The sequence below is a fragment of the Falco rusticolus genome, chromosome 2, assembly GCF_015220075.1.
Source record: "Falco rusticolus isolate bFalRus1 chromosome 2, bFalRus1.pri, whole genome shotgun sequence".
Lineage (NCBI taxonomy): Eukaryota > Metazoa > Chordata > Aves > Falconiformes > Falconidae > Falco > Falco rusticolus.
In genome coordinates this window covers 30,139,514-30,156,248 of record NC_051188.1, presented here as the reverse complement: position 1 = coordinate 30,156,248, position 16,735 = coordinate 30,139,514, and the positions used below count along the sequence as shown (strand labels likewise).

The following is a 16,735-nucleotide window of genomic DNA, read 5'->3' as shown; positions in this document are numbered from 1 at the left end:
AAACAGGTTGTGCTTGTACTTTTGAAATATTCATTATAATGTGTTCTTGTGAGGATTAATGTTCTGTAGGATGTATTCTGTTTTATACAGTTTGTCTCACACTTGCCAAATCATAGAAGAAATTGTATATGAAAATTAATTTTGTTTCTCATTCTATTTACTTTTGAGGTCACTTCTCCTTTCCTTTTTATGCAATATAAGCAAAACCTAGTAGAGCAGAGATTTGATCTATGGGCAATCACAAACCTCATTAAAACTGACAGGCATGCTGTCCATGCTTTGTTCAGGAAAGAGCAATTAAGTTCTTTTATGGCGTAAGACAGCTGAAAACTCGGAACTGCTGCCCACGGCACAGGGTTGCGTGGCCAAGTGCTGAGATGAGGTGACTTGTATGAGCAAGCACTAATTTGGGGAAAGTCAGAGAGATTTCTCTAGGGACCGCTTGCAAACGCGGCAGCAAGAGCATAGATTGGTTGCAGCTGTGTTTGCCTGTGTGCATGTCCAGGACCGGAAACACCACGCGAGAGCCAGCAGACAGTGGGAGAAGCAGTGGTGTATGGCCCTGAGAAAAAGCCAAGGGACAGCTTCTTCTGGGCAAGCATCCTGGCTAGAGCAGCAAACTTGGACTGCCGCACAGTACTCCCTCCCATTGGCTTCCTCTGTGTGCAAGGAAATGGGACGTGGCTGTACATTCTTTGTAAATAAATAGGATTATGCTAAGGAGCTAACTGAATTCATCGATTTCCACCCTTCCACCCCTCCTTGCAGGAGAATGTGGCAGAGTGCTGAATATTAGTTAACTGTCTGGGTCAAAGTTCTGAATGTAAACCTATAGAGCTTTTTAGTACTGCTAAAATAGTCATTGAAGATCCTGTAGTTATCTAGGCAATCTCTGATATTCAGACCTCAAAGCAGCAGTTGATCATTTCAGTCGCTGATGATCCTTCATGGATTTTTCATGCCTGGTATTTCTACAATGCATATTAAAAGTAGCTTTTATGGAACAATAACAAGAAATGGCTTTCTTTGATCCTTGTTTAGAGTTTTTAATATAGTCCAGATGCATCTCTTGAGAATAAATGTGGTCAGATACGGTAAATTGTGAAACATTTATACATGACTAAGGTGTTTGATACATGTTTTGAATAGTTTCTTATTTGTGTTACCTTACATCATCTTCTTACCAAGCTTCTATTGGCATCAAAGCTCTTGCAGATTTATTTCCATATTTAGGTCCCCACAGTGACTACATCATAGATTGTCCCTCTCCATTTGAGGGTATGCTTACACCAGCTGAATAAAGTAGCGTGCTTGAAGAAGTCACTGTCCCAGCACCAGAGTGTACTCTGTGTGTGCTCTGACACCTCAGCAATGGGATGTGAAGTCTTAACCTCCTTCAGTGGGAAGTAAAAGGCAGACTTGCAGCCGAGGATTAAACTGGAAGATGCCCTCAACTCACCTCTTTTCCTTGGTGTTTCACCCTAGGAGACAATTACAGTCTGACAGGTCTTTGGCAGCATGGCTTCAGAGAAGCCTTACTGATGGGGAATACAAACCGGAGGGGGAGGGGGGGGGGGGGGTTGCGGGGTGCGGGAAAGAAGCTGCTTTTAACTCCAGCTACATTTATCGATCAGTTTTGTGTTAGACAACTTCTCCGGCACAGTGCAGGAGGTGCCTGAGGCTCAGAATGAGCAGCTGGTGTGGCCGAAGGGCAATGCTGTGTTACTTTTGGCAGCAGTGCCGGCAATAGCTGGCTGGAAGCATTTGTGAAATTACAGCCTGTGAGAGTACTTCTGGTTTATGCTGACATGTGTGCAGGCTGCCACCGAAACAGGCCCTCTCGCTGGCTCATCCTGGCACTGGTGTTCATTCAGCTGTGGGATCAGCTGGCTGCCAAAATTGATCCTGCTGAAAACTTTTTTTTTTTTTTCAGATGGATTAGCTTTCAGCTCTGTTGGCAAGCAGATCTAGCCTAACATGTGGCCACATGAATGTCAGAGCCAGCGGAGGCATCAGGAAAGCATGACTAAGGGAAGGGAAAAGGGAGGAATTATCTCTTTTGCCAGTAGCACAGTCTCGGCTTGGCTTAGCATCCCCCGTGAATCTACCTCTCAGGGTAAAATTACCTGTTACAGCTTGAATCACATTAATGGCTTGTTTCCACAGAAAGGAAAAAATCTTGTTCCTCTTTTCCTCACTCCTTTGATGTTAGACCTGGTGATTGTCTAATCTTGCACTGAACAAACTGGTTTAACTTGTTGAATCAGCATCCTGGCAAAGAAAAGGGAATAGCAGTTCTGCTGGCTTAGAGGGTTGAATCAGCTCGGTAGAGCATCTGCCAAGGCTGGTGGAGCTGGTACAGGATAGGAGGACAGCAGCAGTCAGCTCTGAGGTCACTGACTGAACCACAGCATACAGTTGCAGTCTCAGAAATCTTCTGTCATAACATTAGTAGAAGAACCATGATCTGGGTTCTCTCTGTAGTTTAAAGATGACAACAGGTGCTATTTCTTTGTCTTACAACAAACGTGGTGTTTGTCTCAGAAAGCTGGAATTTGCCACTATTTTGTAATTGCTTTCAAACTCCTACCCTTGTATTTTCAACCCTCCCATGGGTAAATGACATTTATCCTAATACTTCCCTTCAAGCTGGGCCGCCTCTCCTTTGAGCCTTGATTTCCCCTGGGTTTGTTCCCTTATTAAATAGGGAAATATTGCCACAGAATTACTAATGCTCTTTTCCATCAGCCAGAATGTTTCTCTGAAGCTTCAACAAATGGCCTCTGATGCTACTTGGTGCGTCAGATGCAGGAACACCAGCTCGGAACCAAACTGCGATTGAAAAACCTCTATAAACAACAGAGTTAAAAGAGTATAGGAAAATGGACTCACATGTGTGCAAAAAAGTTGGTTTTGTGCAACTCTATCAGTCAGATAGAAGTGGTAAAATGCCCAAATTATATCTGCTCACGTGCAGGACAGCCATGGTACACTCCAAGTATGGTGCTGGCTGGGCACTAATATGCACCAAGCACAGAAATCCCATGCTGTTTGCCCAGAAGTTTTAAACTTTCATCTTTGACAGAAGAAAGCCCAGGCAAGGAGGGACAAGAACATGTTCAGATGGTTCTAAGGAAGAACAGATATCCCAGGTGGGCAGACATCCACTCTTATGCCCATATGGCGCCTTCATCTATAAGGAGGCGAAGTAGCACCAGCCCAAAGAATTAATGGAGAATAAAATGTACTCTGAAAATATAGCAGGAAAAAAAGTGATATGAGAAATAGATGAACTTAATAATGAGTGAGAAATCTAAAATGCTATGTTGCTGTTAATAGCTTTAACCATAAAATTACAGAGAAGATTAGTAGAATCAGGAAATTCTTAATATATTAAAAGGGCTGTTGGGAAAGTGCAGATGAGGAGTGTTTGGAAAATGTAAATGTGCAAGCATTGGGATATCATTTGAACACAATTTGGGTAGCTGAGGGATGGATTAAGCTATCATTTTTCAGAAACTACTTGGAATTACTTGTTTTTAATAAATGCAAAAGAAGATGCTGGACAATTAAGAAGAAACAAGCAGGACACTGAAGTGCACCTGAAGGTCTTGGTTGCATTTGTGCAGCAGCTCTACCTTCTGAGGCCGTTCTCCAGTAGATAGTGCATGATATGCCCGAGTGTGTGAGCACCCTGAGGGGATTTTCAAAATGCTTGTCCATGATCAAACTGTTCCTGTTGAGTCCAGCAGAGAGGGCAGGCCTGCTCAGGTGGAGGCAGCAGGAGGGAAGGTGAATTCCTCTTCTGTCTGCAGTGAATTGGGGAACCACAACCTCAGCATGTTATTGAATGGCTTTTTAAATCCAGATTCCTAAACAATTGGAGGAAAGATGTCAGATGCGTGTGGGAGCTTCACCCGACAGAAATACTGTCCAGCCTGTGACGTTACTTGTGTGGGTAGTCCTGAACGTGCATAGTGTCTGCTGTGCTGATGGGTGAGGTGACTGCAGTGGGTGAGCGAAGAGCAGGGCAGTGCCAGGGATGCAGGAGGCAGAGCACGTGCGCTTTGGAACAGCTTTTGATGCCGTGTTTCACAAAGTCTAACTCAAAAGTAAGTTCAGTTTGGCTTTGATGCGAGACCTGTGATGTTGACTGAGAACTAACATAAGGACTGGAAAAAAGATCACAAAGGATCTTTGCAGTCTCAGGACTTCCAGCCCAAATTTCGTAGTCCTGTAACCGGAGGGTCCTCCCAGGGGGACACGGGAACCCTCCTGCTCCATCTCTCTGGGGCCAGTCGGCATTATTGTGGGAGACCTGCATAGGCTTGACGGGCTGTGTTACTCCCCAAGAGATTCACCAGCAGGAACTGGTACAGCCAGTGCATTAAAGCACATGGGAATGTGTCTCTATCCTTTTATGAAGTGCATAAGGTCATCTAGCTAAAATGATGTTATATTTTTTTGTAAGTGCTTTCGGGAGGTGGAAGATGCTCAGCAGGATTGCCACCCAGCAGCGCTTCTCGGCAACGCGCGCCTGTGAGCTGCAGTCTGAAGTCAGATTTAGGCAGAGTTAATGAGCAACAGAAACCCGTAGATACCTCGGCAGAGGAGCAGGCAGCCTGCTTGGGCTGCGGAGCTCGGCCACCGCCTGAGGCAGGCGCACCCCACCCCCATCCCCGCCCGGCTGTGCCGCCCGCGGCTCCCCGCTGGCAGCCCCGGGGCCGGCCGTGCCGCTCGCAGGCCCACGGGGGAGGAAGGGCCGCGGCGGCTCCTGCCCCAGGATCAGCGGCCGCCGGCCAAGGTGGGTGGGCGCACCCCGTCCGGGTCGGCGGGCGGCAGCTCCCGGCCGATCGCTCCTGCGGGCCGGGGCCTGCCCACCCCCCCTGGCCGAGCGGCGGCGGCGAGGCGCGGCGAGGAGGGGCGTGCGGCGGGGCGGCCAGCGCATGGCGGCCCTCGGCATCGCCCGCTGCCGCTGACCGCGCCGCCGCGGCTCGCCGAGGTGAGAGGGGGGCACCGGGCCGGGCCGGGCGGCGGCGGTGCGGGAGCGGCGGGCGGCAGCCTCGGGGCCGGAGGGGGCGATGGCTGGGGCCGGCCGCGGCGCCGCGCGGTGTGGGCGGCCGAGGCAGCCCCGCTCCCGCCGCCTTCCCCCGGCCTGTCCGCTAGCCCCGGCCCGGCGTGGTGAGCAGCGGGGGCCGGCGGCGGCGCGGCCCGTGCCCGGGCGGTGGGGTCGCCGGCGGCGGGAGGGGCGGGCCCGGCTGGGCGAGCGGAGGCCGCGGCGCTGCGAGGCGGTGGCAAGGCGGGCAGCGCCCGGCCGCCGGGGGGTCGCGGGCCGGTTTCGCTGGCAGCCCTCCCCCCGCACAAGCCCCGCTGCCGGTTTGCCCGTTGCGAGGCGCGGGCTGGCTCCCGGGGCCGCCCTGCCCCGATCGGCCCTGCCCGACGGGGCGCCCGTGGCCGGCGGGAGGCCGCGGCCGGCAGCGGGGCTTCAGGGCCGGGCCTGGCCGGGAGCGGGCGGCGGGGCGGGTGCCCGGTCCCCCGGCGGGAGCGGGGCCACAGGCAGGGGCGGCGAGGGGGCGCCTGCCCGGGCTGAGGGACAAGGAGGCGAGCGCCCGGGCCTGCCATGGCGCGGCCCCGCGGGTTGGCGAACCACGTCGGATGAAACGGTGTTGGCGGGGCTTGCAGCTGCACTGAACCGGAATTGCTTATTTCTCCAGGCCTTCCTGGCTCTCTGAAGGCTGAACTTGTTGGATCTACCGGGTACTCCTGGAAAAAACTTCGGCCAGGAAATAACAGGCTTAAAGCGCGGCCACTTTCCTCAGCGCTTTTCGACCGCCTGGATACTTACTGCACCTGGAGATCAGTCATTCCACGTTAGAATGTCTACGCTGACCTTCCATTAGGTTGCAGTTCATCTCAAGAAGGTGAGCAGAGTTAAGACTGTTGCTGCTGGAAAGAGGAGCTCCCATCTCCCTTCCTCCTGCCTTATTTGCGTGGGACCCTTTTTGGGGCAGATTCATCACACCAGTCTGGCAGAAGGCTGGTGGAATTGCTTGTAGGAGGTCCTGACGAGGATTGGGGTCCTTGCCAAGGAAGGGAGACAAGGCCTCTCCTGACTAGCTCAGCTGCTTGTGGAAATGCAGTCTGACTCGGTCAAGTTTTATTTAGAACACTTACACGCCATTGCTGGAAACTTGTAATTCAAGAGCTATCTTTTTGTTTTGTTTGAAGCTTGGTGAAATTTTGGTTTTGCTTTCAGCCTGCTGCTGGCTGATAAATCCAACTTCTGTGCTGAGAAGCATGCTAAATTAATTTCTCTCTGGAGTGTGGGGAAAAAGCTACTGTGGTTGGTTTTGCATTTATGGTTTGACTTGGTTTGCCATTCTTATTCCTAATGGTAAAACTGTGAGTTGCTTTTTCTGATGCGTGGATCTGCTGGGTTTGTACCCAGAGAGTTTATGTAGCTCAGGTGAAGGAAGAAACCACTGTGCCTTTTAGCCCATGTGCTACGAGTGGGCCGTTCCAACCTGGATAAGAAATAACACAGAGAAATTCTCAATGGAGAAGTTGAAGTGTTGCTGTAGTTCCTTACACAAATAACAAGTTGCTAATACAAAGGGATCTTTCAGTCCACAGGCAACTTTCTCTCCAAAAGTAATGTCTTAAAGAAGATGGAAGTTCAGCTGTCCCAACCAGTTATACACGTTTTCAGCATTTTTGGTTTTATTGGGGGTGTGTGTGTGTGTGAGCTGATAGACTTGCCCATTTCTTTTTTTTAAATCCAAGGGTTTTAATGATGTCATATAATGGGTTTGAAATAATTTATATTTATAAAGCATAATTATTTAGTTGGGTAATTGGAGTTGGAATGCAACAGGACAGTTTTATTTGGATCATGAAACTTTTTTGTGTATGTTTTTTGTATTTTTAGGAGCATGGAAGTCTTCAATGTTTTTCCTGCAATTTTCATGGAGCATGTTGTAGTAAGCATTTTCTGCAGTGGTTTGCAGTTCTCACCGTCAGGCATGCAAAGCTGCTTTTCCAGCTCCCTAACTAAGACGTGAAATCCTCCTTGGAAAAGGAGAGAGATCAGAGCAAATATTTTCTGTATCATGAATCTCCATTTCCTAAAAGATTGAGAACTGTCATTTTAGTTACATAGTTATTACCCTCTTAACGCATGAGCAAAACTGATCCTTGTGCTCCTACTGCAGCTAAAAGCTGTGAGTACAAGTTGGAAAGACAGAACTATTCATAAAGAGGAAGACTCAAGAGTATAGGGGCAAAATCATCGTCTTCCTGTCTTCCCATTCTTTTTAGCAGTAGGAAGAGGACAGAAAAGAAACGTGGCTTGTTCTAGCATTGACGGGTACTTCAGAATCACTTTCTTCTCACAGAAAATGAAGCTTCTGAATGGGATCTCTGGTCTTACAGAAGACCTTAGGTGGTAAATGGAGTCGTTAGATCTTTTCGCTTGGGGTTTGTCCCTAGCTGTAATGGTGGCTTCTTCTGGCTGATTGCATCAGTCCTGAGGCTGAGTAGGAAAGCTGGCAACTTTTTAAAAACTCCTCGTTCAAACAAGCACAGAGAATGCTCCTCCCCCTTGTCACTGGAAAGGCATGGGAGGTTTGCTTACACCTTTCCAGAATGGCTTTTACTGTGAAGTCTTGCTGGGACTGTATCAGTCCTCCTGTGAAAGAAACTCAGAATCGACCTTGCCTTTGTTCCCTGTAGTGATCTTTACTTTCCTCAGATCAGCGATACTGATTTTGTTGCTGCTTTTGTCCTGTGCAGCATGGATCTTCCCTTGCAGCTCCCCTCTTGCCTCCCACATTTTCTGCTTTATATTTCTTTGAGGGGACAGAAACCTTAGTACTAACATCAAAACTAATTAAAAGACCTTATTTATATGCCTTGCTGTCACAGCAGTACTTGATGCTCTTTGCTGTGTTACATCTTGTAATGTATAAAAGGAATTTTATCATATATATATATGTATGTATGAATAGGTATTGTATAATATGGAAGGAATTTATACAAGGGAAGCACTAATTACAGCTCAAAACTTAAGTGTGTGAGAGATTTGGCTAATACAAATGGTCACCCATTTTGGTCTTTATTAGCTACTTGTTTTCTTAGAGCATGCTGTAAGTTACAAGGTGCCTGCATTTGAGAACTTGGCTTTGGTTAGAGGCACTGGGAGGGTTGTGCACAGAGTCCCTTCACTGAGACTTTCCAGTAGAAAGGATTACATGATAAATCCTCTTCCTGCAGGTCCTGTCCACAGAAAGAAATTGCTGCGGCATGCGTGCTGTGAGAATGGATTTGGAAATACAGATTGCAGATGAGTGAAAATGGTTAACAGTTTTGTTTCATGATGAATTATCAAGAATTATGGGCAGCTGTTCTTTGAAGCATTTTAACTTTGTGCTGAATAGTTCAGCAATAACACCTTCCCTTGGTTATTTAAAAATACTGCAGGAACAAGAGAAAAGCTAACTTTGAGTGGTGACTCACCTTTGGCTTTGCAGGTGAGCAGAGAGCCACATCACATATTCTGTAGCTGAAGAAATTCTGAAGCTGGGCTTTTTCAGTCACCTTTAAGATTGCCTTCTTATGGTGGCAGTGCATGGTGTTTGAAATGGTAAGCTTTGGGTGAGTTGAGCAAGTGGAGAGTAATCAGATCTTAGCAGAGCATACCAACTGGGTGTTTTTTGTGAAAATCCAGTTTCTGTGTATTGCATCAGTGAGGAAGGATGTAAATCTTGAACTGTTATTATGAGTACATGAGTTATTTTCATTCAGAGCCCTTGCTGGGTTTGGCAAGCGTTTTTTTCCAGCATTTGTAGTTGAGAGTCCAAAAATGGTTCTGTCTGAACACTGGGTCGTTCTTGTGCCTGCCATCTGGTGGCCAGATACTACAGCTAACTAGGCTGGCTGCAAAAACCCAGCTGAGGCTCTGTCGTAATGACACTGGAGGAAAAAGTAGATGCTTTTCTCACTGAGCTGTGTCTCAGATGGAGATTGGGTTTTGCGTGGTTTTCCTGGAGGAGAAATAAATTTTGTAAGTCCTGTTACCATCTTTCTTCTCTTTCCTAGGATATGATGGAGCTCCTAGAGGAAGATCTCACCTGTCCCATTTGCTGTAGCCTGTTTGATGATCCTCGTGTCCTGCCCTGTTCACACAATTTCTGCAGAAAGTGTCTGGAAGGAATTCTTGAGGGAAATGTGAGGAATGTCCTTTGGAGACCATCCCCTTTCAAGTGCCCCACGTGCAGGAAGGAAACTCCTGTTACTGGAGTCAACAGCTTGCAAGTCAACTATTCCCTGAAAGGTATCGTGGAGAAGTACAACAAAATCAAAGTAACTCCAAAAATGCCTGTGTGCAAAGTGCACAGCGGGCAACCCCTTAACATTTTTTGCCGGACAGACATGCAGCTGATCTGCGGGGTTTGTGCCACCCGTGGTGACCATACAAAGCATCTTTTCTGTTCTATTGAAGAAGCTTATTCCCAGGAGAAGCGGGCTTTTGAAACCCTGTTTCAGGGCTTTGAAACTTGGCGTTGTGGAGATGCCCTCTCACGGCTGGATACCTTAGAAACCAGTAAGAGGAAAGCTTTGCAGATGCTGACCAAAGATTCTGACAAAGTGAAGGAGTTCTTTGAGAAGCTGCAGCACACACTGGAGCAGAAGCGAAATGAGATTCTCTCTGACTTTGAGACCATGAAGCTTGCAGTGATGCAGGCCTACGATCCGGAAATCAATAAACTGAACACAATTCTGCAAGAGCAACGGATGGCTTTTAACATTGCAGAGGCCTTCAAAGATGTGTCTGAACCCATTATATTTCTGCAACAGATGCAGGAGTTCAGGGAAAAAATCAAGGTGCTCAAAGAAACTCCTTTACCTTGTTCCAGTGTGGACATCACCCCTACAATGAAGAGCTTTGATACCAGCCAGTGGAATGGAATAAAACTAGTTGATGTGGACAAACTTTCCTTGCCTCAGGAAAACAACACTCTTAAATTCAAGATTCCCTCAGTCTTTTCACGAAGATTTATAGTGAACTCTCTTATTTGCTTGCTTATTCTTGCTGTCACCAGAATGTCCTTTGTGGAGTCAGTCGTTGACAATCTACAGTGCTGGAAGTCTCAGTTCCTTACAATTAGCTTGTCCTACTTGGCAGATACAGTGGAGATAGCAGATCATGCAGTCTTCTACTGGGAACAGATGACAGATGGAGCTTCACTTCTAAGAGAAAAGTGTAAGAACTATACATTGGTTGTACTGGATAATGTTGCACAGTTTGTGTGCAAATATAAACTGTTGTGAAGTCCCTGCTGAAATAAAAGAACTAAGAGAGATCTGGTGAAGAAGACATAGAACTTTTAAAAATTAATTTTTTTTTAAGACTTCCAGTGAAAAACATTCAGAGATTCAAAGTGTTTCCAAAACATTTATACTGTTCCTATAGTTTGAGCGCTGATAAACTGGAAGATGAAGTGGAGCTTTGAAAATCACATTGTTCCTGGATTCTTCTTTCAGTGGTGTTCACTGCAGATAATTTTTTTACCAAGATACAGGGCCAAACTGCATTCTCAGTTTAATGTTAATATAATTGTAGAATAAGATTAGAAGTCTCACTTCCTAAAAGGTCATAGTTACATTTTATTTTTTTTCTGACGGGGAGGTGGTTTGGAAGGAGGTAGAACAGTTGTGATTGAGAAGAGCACAGTACTGAGAGGCTTTTTGAGGACTGCTCTTCCACTGCACAGTACAGAGTGCAGCATTCATGTTTTGGAACCGCTTTGTATCTGAGGATGTTACTTCTCACTGAAATAGATACCCCTAATTTTTTGTATAACAAAATGTAGTAATTATCCTGTACATTCAGATTACTGTAGATACTGGTTATTGTTTACAGGTTCTGTAAAAAAATATATCTTCAGGGCAAGCATAAATTCTAGGGGTAAAGAGAAATCAGTTGAGGTTGATAAGAGAAGAACAAGCTGCAAGATAGTACATACTTTGCAGTTTACTTTTCCAACATCAAATTGTTGGGGTGACTAACCAAGCTGTCCTGTTAGATCTGTTCCTCTGGAGCCACACTTTTTAAGAAAGTGGCCTGAATGGTAACAGTTCAGTGCGGTGAAAGGCACGCACAGATCAGCCACAGCAAGGCAGCTTGTGCTCTAGCCCTGCAAAGGTGGCAGGTAGAACAGTTTCTCTCCTGTCCCTCTCTGTCTCTCTGGATAGTAATTCCAGAAGCCAGGAAAAATGATGGGATGCTTCCTTGGAACAAAATACATAACGTGACAGGAGTATGGATGTTGTAGGTGTTTGGAAGGCTTTAGCACTGAAACATATATCAGCTTTCCTACTGTTAACTGTATTTTCATGTACCTTGTTTTAGGAGTTGAATTTTCTGGGTGTATTGACTTGGCTGTAGGCTAACAGTGATTTAAAGTGAACTGTAAGCTTGCGTTCTCTGAAGTGCCCTTCTTTGACAGATTACGATACTTAAACGTATTGCTTGAAGCACATCTAACCTCCTTCTGCAACGGTCCTATGAACAGCAATATATAGAATGCAAACATTTAGTTGACATTTCTGAATAACAGACATAATGCATGCCGTACTTTGGGGATATTCATTGGCCCCTCTCATGGTTTAGTAAGTTGTGGTGATCAATTCACTGTCTTCCAGTAATCCTTGTAAGCTGTTCATTTCAAAAATAAACCATTAAATTCCAAGAATCAAAGTTTCCAAGCAACCAAACCCTGTAAACAAAACTATTGTACATGATATTTACGTCTTTGTTGCCTGGGAATCCTGTTACTGATCCACACGTCACTCCAAACGCTTGCTAAAAGCACTGAATGGTTCTTGCAGCTGCAGATACCTTGCAGTTTAGGATAGATTAAGTCACAAACACATAGATCAGAGAGTTAAAATTCTTGAGTGGCTGAGACGGCGATGAATAATCGAGAGGTGGTTGTTCTGAGCGTGGGAGGTGTGCGATTTGTAACCTGGGCTTCTACCTTGCAGCAGTTCCCTGAGTCCAGGCTAGCACGGATGTTGAACAATAATGACCGGGAGTTTAAACTGATGAACGGAGAGTTTTTTGTGGACAGAGATGGAACTTTGTTTAGTTACATCATGGACTGCTTGAGGACTCTCCAGGTCTCCTTACCTACTAATTTCTCAGACTATCAGAGGCTGCAGAGAGAAGCAGAATTCTATGGGCTCTACACTCTGGCCGAGCTCCTGAGCCAGGAACACTTGCTGAAGCCAAGGCTGGAGGTCTTGGAAGTGCGTTTCTCTCTCCATGAGATGCAGGCCTTTTTCCGGATCTTTGGTTCCTGCAGTACCACTGTTGAGACACTGGCTGAACAGATCACTGTGTTCACAGGGCAGCAGTCCGGACGGAGCTGGAACAGCCCTTTTCCTTCTCAGAAATCACTCGTTCCACTTCCTTTGGAAAGACCTTCTCATCATGACCTGGTTTTTCAGTGTGGTACGGACTACTCTGCTGGTGACCAGTTTGTGGCCAGGTACTAACCCTGTGTGACTCCTCATTATGGAAATGTCTTTGTGACTTCTAGTTCATGAAGTAACACGCTATGTGCTAGCAAAGCTAATTTTAAAGAAACTATTGGACAGCTCTCTGAGAAGAGAGAAGTATGTTACCTTCTTTCTGCTAGTTTAATGTTATCTTTTTATAGTTCTCAAATATCCAGTTTCGTTTCTGTTGCACTGATTTGCCTGTTCCAGCTTTCTAAAATGCTGTGCTTGACGTTTGTTTTTGAGTTCTGTTGGGTCTTTCTGCCCTTTCCTCTTCACTCGCTCTCCCAGGCTTTAGAATTTCATGACATCAGTGACCTTCTAGAGGACTTGAAAAACACAGAGTAAAAGGAAGCAAAGGAAACAAAACAAATAAGGAGTGAAGTACTGGGGAGGCCTAAAATCTCCGCTAGCTCATGGTCCAAAAGACTTTTCATAAGGAGAAGAGGGAAAAGAGAATGGCTAAATAGGGTTCAAAACACCAGTGGAACTAAGATAGCAGTTCACACACTGGAAAGCTTTTGTAGAGCCTTTTATTGGGAGGAGGGAGAAGGGGTAGATTATTAACTATACCAGGGGTCCTCACACTTTTTAACCAGGGGGCCGGCGCGCGGATGCAGTGGCAGGCAGTCATCTGCGGCTGCTTGGTTTCCCCCCCCAACCCCCGGCGGGGGGGTCTGTAAATACGGGGGGCCGTATCCAGCCCGCGGGCCGTAGTTTGAGGACCCCTGAATTGTATGCTACTCAGTGGGTTTTCTTTGAATTCAGAGGCAGGTTCTGTTTTTATTAAGATTACTGTATATCAATGATTTTTGTGATAGCAGTATTGTATTTTAATGACAGCTTACATTTTTTAAACAAGCTTTTGCTGGATGTCTATTGTATGGAGACACATTCTTACTGTATAAGGAAGTGTAACCTAATTCGACGTCTGTGGCTGTTAGAACTCCTGGAATTTTATGGAAATTTCATTGAAATATTTCCAAAAGGTTTATTCTATCTGAATATATGAATCAACACTGCAGTCTTTTGATTATTTTAAAAAAAGATGAATAAATTTTATCTTTCTTCTAGCTTTCTTTAACTAAGCAAGTAGAAGAAAAGTACCTCGCATTTGTGAAGTGGCATTTATGTGCCAGACCTTAACTTTATAATGTATTACTGATTTTAATGGACTAACAATTGGTTGAGTAGGTTATGGCAACTTCAATAGTGGGGAAAATATTCCTGACTTTCCTTTTTCTTCAGACTCGGTAAAAATTTTCTTCTGCAGATCAATAGAAAATCTTATCTTGAGTAATGAAACAAGTAGAGTTTGATAATGTTGCCTGCTGATTTTCTATCAACTTGGTCTTTGTTGTGACAGGGACTCTTTTGCCTTTTTTGTGCTTTCCGTGAACGTTTGGTGTACTTTCCTGTGAACTGTGGAACAGTTTCACCCCTGTCAGCTTATGTATTTTGTAATAGTATTTTTACCAGACTTCTGTTCCTCAAAACATCTGGGTAGGTTCTTAAATTGTACTTTATATCAAGTAAAATCATTTGAGGCAATGGGAAAATGATTTTCATACCTGTTACCACACAATCTGCTGTACAAGGTAACATCGCAATAAATGTCACTGTTTGTAGAGAGAGATCCTGTGTAATGAAAAGTGATGCTGTTGGGGTCTGTGTGACTTCACTGCCCTTTCCATCATTTACTCTTACCCGAAAAACTGTTGCAGCATTATATTGAGCATGCCATTCACCTCATCTCCGTTAAATTAAATGAGATGGAGGTTATCACAGCTGTATCTTTAAAAAGTAAGTTTTGGTGTGGGGGTGAAAAGAGTGCTTCTTCCCCAACGGGTAACTGGATGAACTGAGAATTACTGTTCTTATAATGAGGGAAAGAGGTAAATTGTCCTCAAAGGAGGAAAAAAATACCAGGTACCTTTGTTGCTGTAAACCCGTGCAACTGTGCTGACCTGCACCATCTGAGGACCTGGTTTGGTTCAAAAAAAATATTCATTCCGTCCTTCAAGAAGCAACTAAAGTGTGTTGTAACTGCTTTTTTCTTATTTTAGGTATGTTTCCATACAGCCTGATAATAGAAAGCTGATTAACGGTACTAATGTGCTAGGGCTGCTGCTTGACACTTTACTCAAAGATGGATTTCGCCTCATAAGCACCAGGACAGTCTCCAATGAAGAAAAAGTCGAATGCTACAGTTTCGAAAGGATGAAGAGGCCAGCAGGCCTTACCATCACAGTGGACCAAACCCCAGGGAGCTCCGGGGTCACACAGGCAAAGAGAAGCCAAGCACAGAAAGGGAAATAAAGGCTTTTCCTTTCATCTTTTGAAGGTGGAAAAGGGGTGTGTCAGCAGTAGTGGCCTTTCTTTGTTGGCTTGTTTGAAGTTGCAACTATTGAGGGAAGTAACAAACAAACAATTTGCCCCCCCCCAGTATTCAGGAAAAAAAAAAAAATTGCTTTCCTGCCTTTTACCACTCCACCCTCTCCAACTCTAAATAAAAGAACCACAGATTCAATACTGGGTTTATGGACCAGATTCCAGCATTTTCAAGGGTTGTTTTTGTTTTGCTTTGTGGCTAAAATTTATATTAGGACTCGCAAAAAATCAACCATTTCTTCTAGAAAACAATGTTTATGTTCTGTGTGAATCTTTAAGTAAAATTGAAATACGTGATAATACATGAAGAAATAACAGCTTGACACAATTATCATCCCCCCTGTTTGGAGAAGCGGCTGGAGGAGGAATGAAAGCCTCAGTGGCTGAATATTGATTCTGCTTTCAAAAGATACATGTACATGGATTCTCTTGCAATTAGCTGAAAGCAACGTAACAGAAACATCCCAAGTTGTGCTGCTGTGTGGCTCCAGGCATGAGAAAGTGGCTTGGGAAGTCACCACTAGTGTCTGTGAAGTAACGTGTTACTGTCTCTTGCAGAATATTCCTCTGTCCTTTCCTCCTGCTCCGGAAGTATTAAACTTCAGTGCCAAGAATTAAATTATAAAGGTCTTTGTGAACAAATGGAGGTCTTTGTGAACAAATGGTCAGCTAATTTTTAGAGCTTTAACTATAAAAAGAATGAAAATGTGATAAACGGTCATTCAAATGGAAGAGTTAGTACAATTCTAAACGAAATAATACGAAAGATTTCTTAACACTTGTTAAATGCAAAATATATTTAGGAGGAAGGCTTAGCAGAAGTGGCTTTAAAAGCCTTGGGAATGTTAGCCCTGGACAATGCTTTGTAAGATGCCAGAATTAGCTCATGTACCAGGAGAGGTAAGTTAATGAGGCCTTTTAAATTAAGAATCTTGTCATTCCTTCAAGGCAAGGAAAGATGATGGCAATAACTTCAAGGTTTCATTATTTGAACCTGACTTCTGTTGTTGATAAAACATCATCTTTCCAAAGTTACGAACAGCCAAGTAGAGCTCATTTGGGCTTGCTTGGCTGACTGATTAGATCTGGCTTCTTATTAGCTTTTAAACATGAATTTATTATTTTATTTGTAGCACTTAAAAATGGGGGTGGATGGTGGGAATCACCTGTCTGTTTCCTGCCCTTAGGAGTTTTCAGTGAAAGCTATCTTCTCAGACTGGTGGTGCCACTACCGGACATCTTTTCTTTGCTACCACTGTAGTGCATTTTAGTTCGACACAAGTTCAGAAATGACTGTGGCACCAATGAGGTCCTCTTCTCTTGCTCCTGAGCTTTCTGAGTTGAGAATAATGTCATTATGGGACTACATCTCCTAAACTGCTTACAGGTCATATAATGTAAGAAATGTTAAGGATCATAAAAATGGATGCTTTCAGTTCAAATGTGGGTGGTTTTTTTGGTCAATAGTGTCAATGTATTCATAGTAATCTTGATACAAGAAATTTTTACAGTGAGAACCATCATTCGCTCACTGGAAGAACCTCCCCAGGGATGTGGTGGAGTCCCCATCTCTGGAGGTTTTCTAGATGCAATGGGACAGGGTGCTAGATAATCTCAGCTGGGCTACCTTTCCCACACAAGGTTGGACCAGATGATCTTTCGAGGTTCCTTCCAGCCTGGCCTCTTCCATGTTGCTGTGAACACCTTTTGTGAAGGTCTGTGTCAGAAGGCCTGTCATGGTGGACTTTGAGGTCAAACTGCTGATGTCACATTTGGGTGACAC

The 16,735-nt window shown here is 44.9% G+C and overlaps 2 protein-coding genes across 8 annotated transcripts; both read left to right on the top strand.

The window, feature by feature from the left end:
* Positions 1–4,637: 4,637 nt before the first annotated feature.
* On the top strand, positions 4,638–11,753 carry TRIM13 (tripartite motif containing 13). Of its 7 annotated transcripts, XM_037376950.1 has the most exons (6): positions 4,639–4,804; positions 5,715–5,921; positions 7,321–7,444; positions 8,272–8,354; positions 8,529–8,641; positions 9,097–11,753. In XM_037376950.1, the coding sequence occupies exons 5-6, from the start codon at positions 8,627–8,629 to the stop codon at positions 10,327–10,329; spliced, it is 1,248 nt and encodes a 415-aa protein (XP_037232847.1). In that variant the 5' UTR covers positions 4,639–4,804; positions 5,715–5,921; positions 7,321–7,444; positions 8,272–8,354; positions 8,529–8,626; the 3' UTR covers positions 10,330–11,753. The 7 variants fall into 7 exon arrangements, with proteins under 7 accessions (XP_037232852.1, XP_037232847.1, XP_037232846.1 ...); XM_037376949.1 differs by lacking the exon at positions 7,321–7,444; XM_037376952.1 differs by lacking the exons at positions 4,639–4,804; positions 7,321–7,444 and adding an exon at positions 4,833–5,002.
* A 127-nt stretch (positions 11,754–11,880) lies between these two features.
* On the top strand, positions 11,881–15,598 carry KCNRG (potassium channel regulator). Its single transcript, XM_037376956.1, has 2 exons — positions 11,881–12,551; positions 14,628–15,598. Exons 1-2 carry the CDS (start codon positions 11,974–11,976, stop codon positions 14,878–14,880), a joined length of 831 nt encoding a protein of 276 aa, XP_037232853.1. The 5' UTR covers positions 11,881–11,973; the 3' UTR covers positions 14,881–15,598.
* Positions 15,599–16,735: the final 1,137 nt, after the last annotated feature.

Excerpts from the sequence above, each read along its gene's own strand:
- KCNRG (XM_037376956.1), top strand. The coding sequence starts at position 11,974 with ATGAATAATCGAGAGGTGGTTGTTCTGAGCGTGGGAGGTGTGCGATTT. Across the intron at positions 12,552-14,627 it reads GGTGACCAGTTTGTGGCCAG|GTATGTTTCCATACAGCCTG; the intron begins GTACTAACCCTG and ends TTCTTATTTTAG.